Consider the following 10,895-nt stretch of genomic DNA (forward strand, 5'->3'; position numbering starts at 1 on the left):
AAGTGAAAATATTTGTGGATGAATGGATGAGTGGTAGCATGAACGTATGGACGGATGTGGATGAAAGGATGAGTGGATGAATGAATGCATGAAAGGATAGCCTCAGAAGTCCGAATGAAAATTTGTCTGCTGTACATAGTTGGATACAACTTATCCAGAGACACTCCTTTATCCACTGATTAAGTTGGAATTAAACGTCCTTAGTTTCTCAGAAGCAAGTCATTTCTTATCACTTCTCATCCTTCCTTTGGGCAATATCTGCCCAGACTTTAATACAAAAGAAACCATTTGCATGTCATTTTCACATTCAATCTGAGAGAGTTAAAGGGCTTATCCCTTACGGGAGAAAAATGTCATGAAAAAGAACAGACTAGCTCAAATGGAATAATAGGGAAACCTAAAATACATATCATCTGTACATCTGATGCATAACACACAGGTTGCAGCATAACAGAGGGCTACTTCAAATATCCTTATGCCTTTTTCACTGAAAAGTAAAATATAGCAAGCTCCTTCCTTGCTATGGCGTAGCGAGCAGTGTCATCAGCGCTACAAGACACCATTGCCTTTAACATGTTCTATTGTGTAGATAATGCTTTCTGACCATTTCAATAGATTGCTGGGTTACCGTTTTAGCTGAGTGTGCAGGATGAGGGATGAGGCCAGGAGCTGAGGAGGCGTCTTGAAAAATAACACAAAATGCCGCATCTCCTCTCTGCAGTCAAGGGGAACAGGCGATAAACTTCGACACACTGGGGAGGAGGATATACACAAAACCACAAACTCACTGTACAGTATGACACATAGTCATCCCCATTAACCTGCAAGGCATTACAATTTAATTTTATGAAAAACATATCAACTAGAGTCTTATTAACTGTCAAAGTTAATAATAAGAGGGATATTTGAGAACATAATGTTGCACTTACTGCTTGTACAAAATTATTCAGACAAAAAAGTAAATATTTAATAATAATAAACTTTGACCTCTAGGATGTCCAATAACTGCTTCTTTTCTAACAAGCTTCTCCTTAGTAGTTTTAGTAAGTTCTGAAAATGCTTTCAGCTGTCAAACACCTCTAATGCCTCTTTAAATCTCACCAAATACGCAGGACATTACCCGGTCAATTCTGGTTTGAATGCTTGAGGTCATTGTTTTGCTGGAAATTTCAATCATTCCCATTCCTCAATTGATGCACTCATGGTATCACATTCGTTTTCAAAATGTCCTTGTATTTCAAGTAGCCTGTTCCCCCCTGACATTAATATGCATCCTGGGTGATCGGATCACAATTGGATAACTCTAAGTACCAGTGTGAACACACACAAGACACATTGAGGAGGCTTTGAGATCCGATCTGCTCACACCACATTTAGAGATGGTCTGAGATGCATATGTCCACTTTCTTCAAGCAGTTTGAAGAAGAATGTTTCCTCACATTGAAGGTCCACCTACTCAATCGACGTCCTCTGAATAACCGGTAAGCACTAGAAATTTCCAATAGAAAAAATATCCTGCGTGATTGTACCAAACGCAGCTAAACTGTACTGAAACTAGGAGAAAGAATCCAAGATGACAATCACGTGGCAAGTTTACCAGTTTCTGAAGCAGCAAAACACCATCACAACTGGAAAGATCCACCTCCATGGTTAACTGTTGGGATGGTCTCGTTGTAATGCACGCCTTGCTATTCTCATGCCAGACAAACTACTGATCCATGGGTCTAAACAGTTCCAGTTTAGCCCTTTATGTGCTATATGGTCAAGAATGGATTGCAGCAAGGTTTCTGGCCATCAAGTCCTCGCTTGTTAAGTGTTCTTCTTATAGTGTGTAATGTGCTCCCACCTACATCAGGGCCTCTGCGAGTATTCGGCAGTAATACAAGAGTTTTCTCAGCTCTTGTTTCCAAAAGTCGGATTCTCTTTTCTGTTTCTGTTTCTCTCGGGTAAATAATTTTTCACATTGACTGACAAACCAAAGCACATTGCAAGTGCAAGTATGTGTTAAACCAGGGGTGTCAAACATACGGCCCGCGGGCCGGATCCAGCCCGCCAGGGGGTCCAGCTCAGCCCGCCAGATGACTTTGCTGAGTGTGAAAATTACAGAAAGACATAAATTGCATTTCTATGAGAATATGGAGGTTTATGAGTACAAACGTTATGTAATTTTTTTTAATCGATCCAGTAATTGCTTTAAAAACAGCGTAAATGCGATGTCTGCTCCGGAGGCAGAAGCGCTCGCTGCTCGCTTTGTGACGCGTTTGACGTCAAACGCGTCACAAAGCGAGGGAATCTGCAGAGGAGAGCCCAGGCAGATAAACAGTGGGCTGATGTCTGAGTTTTTGCTCTTTATGTTTCTAATTTATTGTAGAAAGACCTTAAAATAGGGTTTATCATCCAACAACCTTCACCAATGATTTAAACATAGAGAAATATTGTTGTTATGTACGCGTTATTAAGCTATGATTTTACTAGTCTGGCCCACTTGAGATCAAAGTGGGCAGTATGTGGCCCCTTAACTAAAATGAGTTTGACACCCCTGTGTTAGACAATTACTATCCTCACACCATTCCTATCTTTACCTTACAAGTGCAAGCAAAAGAACAGTCCAGGAGAAGAATGCTTTTCGAATATATATTTGACTAAAATATGGGGGAAGGCCGACAGAAAACATTCCAGCTAACAGGATTTATAATGATCGTCAAACACAGTCTGAACCTTCATTCAACCCTCCATCCTCAGCCTCACTTCCTCTTGTTCTCTCCTCCCTTTTCTCTTATTTCATCTGTCCCTGCAGGTAGGACAATGTAGGCTATGCCTAGGGGTTAAAGAAAACTTATCCAGAGTCATTAAAAAAATATAATTGCTATTGGCAATGAGCTTAATCACTCAGTGGAACATTTGGGTGCAGTAAAACATCCCCAGTGGAGGCCCTCCAGCCAACTAGTTTGATTTATGACTTTAGTCCCTCATGTTACAGCATCTGTGGAGGGATAGCCAGCTATTGCCGACCGTAACAAACAGATGTGTACATCACGTCTCAGCGGTACTCTTCACTGCTAGCACTGAAGTTGTTAGACTTCACTGGTGAACTCAGTTCTTCTGTGCGCTCTTATTTTCCAGCAGAAGCCCAAATCACCAGTGTCGACCACAATGAAAAACATGAAGGATGCTTTTATATGTGTTATGTGTGAAGGTGAATGTCTGTGTGTGTGCCTTTGTGTGTGTTTTGCTGTGCCTTATACATACTTGTGTGTGTGGGCGGACAGAGGATATGACAGACAAATCTGTGGCCATGCAGTGGGAGTATAAGGGACTCTGTGGCTATCTGATTATGCATGTGCATTCCACGACCATCCCGCTTGTGGTTTGTGTAGTGGTGGGGAAATGTCATTTCTCCTTTGTTTGGGAATGTTTTGAATTTGATCAGTCACATAAATCTATTCAAAGTCATCTCTGCATGCTGACCTTATAATGGAGGTGGTTGCCAAGCAATTACATGCCTTGCCTTCTCTCTGGCTGAACAAAGAGAAACAAGCCTCGTGTTTTAAACGGATGAGCAGTGGAAAGGTACTCAGCCCCTATTTTACCATATCTAGCTGAAAAGCTGACTGAACAGGGATTTATCACATTTTTGCAGAGACTCACACATGCACTTAAACACAAAATTACACACACATGCGTACAGTACATCTGCAGGCACAGATACACAAGCACTCACACGTATTCACAGACTGCTGTCCTCTGTTTGAACTGATTGATTTGCTACTTTTAAAAGATTCTATTGCCATTCCATGCCGGCAAACAAATTAGGTCTCATCATCTGAAGTGCGGACATTATGCCACTATTTGGTCCGCTTCTTGCAATTTGAGAATGACTGTTGCAACATAAAAGGTTTTTTCTAATGAGCCGAGAACATGAACCAAATTTGTTTGTATTTGATAAATGTGTCCATTGTGTCTCCGCAGGATCCCCTTATAGAAGGACAATTACCAGCTAAATTGATAGCATAAACATACCAGGCATTCCAAAAGCTTACAATATTAAACATAAGGCAATATTGTTTTTTGTAAGACATACAATTTATGAGCACCCTCCCTAGTGACAGATTTCACAAACAAATCTTTGATTGCTGATTGTGATTAATTTGGCATGCAACTCTCAAGTGTATTGACAAAGCAAAAAGACTCTTTTGACTCCTTCCTTCCTCAATCCCATATGGCCCTGCCTCATTCCCTCAGTTGCCAAAGATTGGGCAGGGGACCAAGAAGTTGACTTAGAGGTGTCTGTCTGCTAGCTGGCTTCTTGCTGGGATGGTAGTAAAAAACAAATTACTTTATATCTCTGTCCCTGCAGGAAATGCCATTCAGGCCTTTGGTTATGGCATAGACAACACACAGAACAAAAATGTGTCTGTCCCAGGCCCTTCAGCGACATCGAGGACGGGGCTTGATTGGTCGACAGGCATCTCAGAACATCCCTCTGTCACTATCCCAAAGGTAATAACTTTGCATTTATTGTTTCATTGCATGGGATATTACAAATGTAGAATTTACATGCAAAATGTAATATAGAGTTACTATTTACTGTTTGCTTTTAGGATCCTGGAGATCCTGTTAATCTTGGATCTATCATGTCATATATAGGTCAACGCATTGTGTAAACAGATGTGATTTTTTTGTTGTTGTTTTTGTCACAGCGCAAATATGTTCATATATTTTTTGTCACTTTTCAGCAACTTCTTTGCATGAATTTGTTAAAATGGACCGATTGGAAGAAGAACGACAAAAACACTCCTCCACTCTGTATACATGAAAGGGGGATTTTGCACAGTGGCAAAATCATAAAGCTCAACATGCTACACCATTCACATTCACATCACATTCAATCTCTATGCTTGTTAAAGCAACTGGCACATCAAAACAGGCGCTTTATGATAAGACAGTTTATGCTACACCCAAGATGATGACATGTGGTTGAAATATTATATTTCTCTCTCAGACAATGAAATAGTGAAAGGAATGGGAGGTGGGGGATTTAATCTGGATTAGAGGTTTGAAAATACTGGCCCAGGGCCTGTTCTATGCTGAATGCTGTCTACTCTAAAGACTGCAGTCAACTCGACTATAACTGGGTTCACCGTCTGGAGCAGAAAAACATCACTTGCATTCCTGAACGAATGCACGTATGTTTGTCTTTTAATAGAACTGCACTTAATTTTCTCTTCAAATAAATGTGAAAATGACAGAACCATATTGTCGGTCAAAGACTCCTCGTCTATCTCTATCTCTTTTGAACAGTACACAAATGTTTCACTTTGCACTTTGAGCCAAGGAGATGTTTTTTTTTTTTTTTGTTTATCTAGCTGTTGAGTTTGATGAGTTTTCCCAATGAAATATTGTTGTGTTTTACAGATGTATTTTAGATGTGCCGTGCAGCCTTCTGGTGCAAGACTAATGATGTTTTTCACCTTTGCAGGAGACCCAGTTACCAAGCTTGGCTGAATTAGACACTGTAGTATAAAACTGTGCTTTGTAAAACGTTCTGGCATTGATGTTACTGTTCATGTTATTTTTCAGTGCCTATTATAGATCCAAATCCAGTTTGCACTGTTTATGAATGCAAATTTGCATGCTGAATGAATGACTCCATTAAGACATCTCACATCACAGCCATTAAATGGTCACACTGCACCTGAGTCATGCAGTATCATGCTTTACGCAGAAACCCTCATTGTTGGGTAGACAGAGATTTAAAACTCAAAAAATGTGGCAAAGAGGACATTTTATGAACAAGCGCCACTGATAACAATAAGAGCATGTATGTTTGGGAAAGGTGCTGAGAAACACAGGGAGGGAGGGAGAGAGAGAGAGAGAGAGAGAGAGAGGGGATGGCAGTGGGGAAATAGGTGGTGGAACTGCTTTCTCTAAAGGTTTTGTGTGTGTGTGTGTGTGTGTGTGTGTGTGTGTGTGTGTGTGTGTGTGTGTGTGTGTGTGTGTGTGTGTGTGTGTGTGTGTGTGTGTGTGTGTGTGTGTGTGTGTGTGTGTGTGTGTGTGTGTGTGTGTCAGTATTGATGCACTGCTCAGTGCCTGTCTCACTGCAGCATGGTGTTTAATTTATTGTAAAAATGGTAATTAGGAAACAATAAGACGTGTGATTACTCAAGCAAGAAGTTTATAATTAGAGACGGAGCTGGTAGGGACATTTTGGGCGGCCCTGCATACTCAGACAACTATGCCTGGCAATTAAAACTTGTCAAACTTCCATGGCAGATAAATTGGGGGAGTGTTGTTATGGTATGATTCCTCTTGGCAGAAGGCCGACCGTCCAAAGCTGTAAATCTCACTGTGGCCAGCGTGGGCCCCGTATAAACACACACAGGTGTGTGTACGCATGTCTACAAATGATCTAGGTAAAAGAATATGAGGCTTGTGACGGATGGATTGACAGACTCTCACCATGAAACCGAAGGATAACGGAGTATAGGATAATCTGCGGCCTGTGACTGCTCATGTCCGTCATGCTTCTCTCATACCCTACAGAATACTCAGCTAATTTAGATGCATGATTATTCAAAATGTCACTGCCAGTGGTCGTGGGTTTTATCTTATGTTCAGTGAGTAAACATGTGGGTGGAAGCTTGGTCCTCTGAGTATTACGGGCGCCTCCAGATTAGGTCCAATTGATCTATACCATGCCCGAGTGCCATTTCCCCACCTTGCAATTCTCCCGCTGGCTAACGCTCGCATTCAATTTCATCCGAAAGTACAATTATACGTCATCACCCATGCTACAGCTGTATACGCAGTTAAATGTGCTCCAAAACGAAATGATACAGTTTGAACAGTTAACTTTATGTTGGAGCACTACTTCATATTGCTGCTGCTTTTGTTTTGGATGAGTAGACAAAGCTCAACACATTCTACTTCTAATTGATTTTAGATGCTTTTGTCAAACCAAATATTTAGTAAAAGGAAACTTTCCTCTTGAGACCAGACTGATCCTTTAGTAGTGGCCATGTTGAAAAAACATCAGTAGTACACTTCCTGATTTTGGTAGATAACTTCCGCACATTATGTGAACCACGGTTGAGTGCGCCTCTTCCAAATGTATTGAACTTTGGACTTTGTTGGGGTTCTAGTATGCAACATTACATTACAACACTTACAGTATCAAACATATTGCACTTTGGGCAAAAACGTACAAGAGTCCAGAAGAGCAGCAAGTGTGAAAGTGCCCTGGTCAGAGGGTTGCCATCTGAAGTCTTGTTTTCTCTATATGGAGAATGGAAGTTCACGATGTTCATGATGCATAATTGATATTTGATTCAGAATTGATTCCATAATTTCATGCAATAAATAAATAGTTTATGTTACATTAAAGTTAAATCTGATATGATTTGATGTAGATTCAATTAATTTGTTGTGGTTAAAATACAATAAGGTACAAAATAAGGCATTTCATGAGGATGCAATATTACATTCAGCAGAACTGGTGAGGGCTTTTTTCTCATGACTGCAGAGGAGCGGATGTCTCTCACGAGTCTCTGGTATAGTTCATTTGAAATCATACTTATTGACGTCTGAAGCAGACAGTCAATGAGAATTTCAAAAGATTCTCAACAACTCAAGAAGCTCTTTTTATGACAAGCAGCCAAGAAAGTGTCGTATTAACTTGTAGAATGCCTATTTTCATTGTCGTTCTAAGTGCCATTTTGTATTTTTATTTATTTTCAGGCTACGTTCTATATTATTTGTTAATCTATCTTTGTACTATATCCATTCACAAATTCAGGTCTCACAGTGGAACTAAGACAAGATGTGCCCAAGCAATAAAAAAAAAACACAGAACAAACCTGTGTCTGTATTGTTGTGAAGAGACCTACACATTTTTTTTCTTCCAAAATACTAATGTGTGTCTGTGAAGTTTGATGAAGAAAATAGTAAATTCCCAATGATGTCTTTGCTGTATTCCCAGGGTCGGTGTGAGCCTGACAGATAAGACGGATTTGGTGTGTCTCGTTATTTTAATCCTCATTTTAATTTTAATGCCCTCACACAAAACAGATTCTCAAACAAGGGATTGTTTCAATTGAATTGTTTATTTATATTGCACTTAGAGTGTCGTTTGCAAAGTAATATAAAGCAACTTGTGCATGGGACCTCTCCCTCCCCCTCAGCCTAGTAAACCAGTGGGAAACTAGTGTTGTCTGTGTTCACATGTAACACTGTCACTGTTGATTTTCAGCTCAATTGAGTAGAATTGACTGTGGACAGAAGCTACATAACTCAGGGTTACTCGATAACTAGCCTCGGGAAATACAGCCCTGTTTCACTGTAAATTTGACAATGTGCTGATTGATGGTAAAAATGTGCTGTCTACATAGACTTGTTCAATGACAATGAGCTCTTAACAGTTCAAATAAATACTTTTAAGGTTTTTTTTCCATTCTCTCTGTCTGCATGTGTTAAAGCTTGAGCAAACGACTCCATGTTTTGACATTGTCTGTATTCCGTCACAGTGTATGCGTGTGTTTGAGCTTTACCGCTCGTTTTTGTGTATGTGCGCCTTCTGACAAGCCTGTGTGGATATTGGCTGCAGCCAGAGATCTGGACTCATGTCAACAGGCTGCTGCCACACATCACTGCCCTTGCTAATTAATTGGCTTTTAGTCGCGGATGTGTTTGGTGCATCGTCAAGCTACCCATTGCTGCCCCTCCACACACCCCTCTTTTTTTGGCAACTGTCATTTCAATCATTTCTTTCCAAAGTGTGAATGCACAAGCCCAGGTACTGTGATAACTGCAGCTATTTTGGATACCCCTGCGTTTTGTCCCTCATGCTCCCTTCTTCCTTCTTTGCATTTATGCCTGGAAAAATATGGCTTTCTTGTTAATATAATTCAGCGCCATTTTCTTGTGTCATTATTTTTTTTTCACATTTATGTGTCCCCTTGTTCTGGTGGAAGATGAGGTGCTGGTAGATAACATCTGGGTAGATGGTTTTTTTTGTGTGTGTACAGAGAAATGGACCAAAGTGCAATCTCTGCAAAGGTTGCACTGGTGAAGATGAGGTGAGGGGATGGTGGAGGAGGAAGACGTGGTAGAGGAGGAGGAGGAGGAGGAGAAGAAAATGTTTCATGTTCCTTATGATGTGCTTTTGTATTGCTGTGCTGGACTGAAAATAGTGCCTCCGCAAATTCAGCGGGACTACTTTAACTTGGAGGCAAATGGTTATGCTTTGTGTTACAAGAATCCGAGAAAATTGAAAAAGTATTCAAAATGCTAACAATTTTATGGAACAGCACACAATAAAGCCCATCGTAGTGTAGATATAACAGTGGAACTCTGGAGGCCATAGAATTTAATATCCGGACTGATTCCCACTCCTCCCTGCCTTAATGTGAACATTGTGGTAAAGTGCAAGGCTTATTCTCAGTTTGCACACTGTACATACGTTTATTTTATCTTGTGCATAAGACTAAACATTGTAATGTTTTGATGATGCACAGTCAAATAAGGGGCCTTGCATTGGTTATGTTCAGCCTGTACTTGCTGTAAGATACGCCTCATGAAATATTGAAAAGAAACCCACAGCCGCTGCTGGCTTCTGTAGTGTGTGTTTGGCTTCCTAGCATGTTTTTCTTGTAAATAAAGTCTGTAATGATAGCTTTAAAAACTGTTTAGAGACTTGCTGGCACAACCTAAAAGAATTTAAGAAAAAAGAAAAAGCTCACAAGAAGCTTTCCTTTGTTGCCAACTTGTTTAAGAAGCAAGGAGCATACTAAGCAGTAGGGGGCTTGAAATATACTTCACGTATCAAAACATTTGTTGGATCAAACACTTCATGTTTGTGCCAAAGTGGGTCTGCCATGGATACATGTAATTTCTCACTCTGACTTTCTGACTCATGTTTTCTCTTCTTCTTTTCAGCTCTGACCCTGTCCTGTCTAACCTTCCTCCTGTCTCCGCCTCTCCCTTATCAAATGCCAAAACAGGAAAGCAGCATAAGTGTCTGAGTCATGTCTAACCTTTACACATCTCTCTCCCTCTGTGTGTCCCTCTATCTGCCCAGTATCCCGAACCAAGAGACGGTGGCCTGGACCTGGGAAAGGATCACTCTCCCTGTCTCTCTGCCAGCGTCTGGGCTCTGCTTCCCAGCCTGGCTTTGGCCCTGGTCCTGGCCCAGCATGCCTTATAGAAGCGCCAGGAGGGAAAAAAAAAAAAAAAAAAATAGGTCATCCACCCACAAGCTGATCCCAAACGCAGAAGGTGTTATTTCTGAGACTGATATAAAGAAGGCTAAATCTCTGGACAGTTGACTTAAATGGCATTCATGAAAGAGGAAAACAAAAGAGGCGAGAGAGATGGAAATTATTGAAATTTTACAACTGTGAATTTGTTGTTCATTTGATGTATTGTTCGGGCAGACCACAACTGTGATGGAGCACATGGCTTTACAAAGGACCCTTGGTAAGAGAGACCACGTAGGCCACTCTTTGGGAACAACTCTCCCTCTGACCGAGACACCAAAAACCCCGTAGGACTGAAGCTGCTCATGTCAAAGACTTCCGCACTTTTTTCACCAAACGAGGGAGAGAGGGAATGAACAACGTAATTAAAAGAAGACAGGAGTGACAGAAAAGAAATTGTTGCAGAGAGAGAAGAACGAGCATGAGGTTAATGTCTTAGAGTGAGAGTTTTTGTCTTGAATTGGTTCGTGACTTAATCTTCTCTTGGATGAACAGACCACAAATTTAGGAGGGGCGGGGATGGGGGATGATTACATTCTGTCTCTTCAACACTAGTATAAACTCTAAACTGTAAAGCCTACTTAGTGTTCTAAGTGTTGGTATAGTATCCGTGACCATAATCAATCTACAGTGCAGATCTTT

The 10,895-nt window shown here is 40.8% G+C and overlaps 1 protein-coding gene across 1 annotated transcript in view; it reads left to right on the top strand.

Annotated features, from left to right (window-relative positions):
• Positions 1-10,694, top strand: part of LOC138621672 (GDNF family receptor alpha-2-like) — a 52,752-nt gene extending 42,058 nt beyond the window's left edge. The window contains exons 7-8 of the mRNA XM_069699911.1: positions 4,358-4,500; positions 10,076-10,694. Of these exons, the coding sequence (XP_069556012.1) occupies positions 4,358-4,500; positions 10,076-10,201 (269 nt within the window). The 3' untranslated portion in view covers positions 10,202-10,694. The remainder of the gene's footprint in view (positions 1-4,357; positions 4,501-10,075) is intronic.
• The last annotated feature ends 201 nt before the right edge of the window (positions 10,695-10,895 follow it).

Source organism: Brachyistius frenatus, unplaced genomic scaffold (assembly GCF_029030835.1).
Source record: "Brachyistius frenatus isolate BFR_SWC_R1_liver_20210118 unplaced genomic scaffold, ASM2903083v1 Contig_31, whole genome shotgun sequence".
Classification (NCBI taxonomy): domain Eukaryota; kingdom Metazoa; phylum Chordata; class Actinopteri; family Embiotocidae; genus Brachyistius; species Brachyistius frenatus.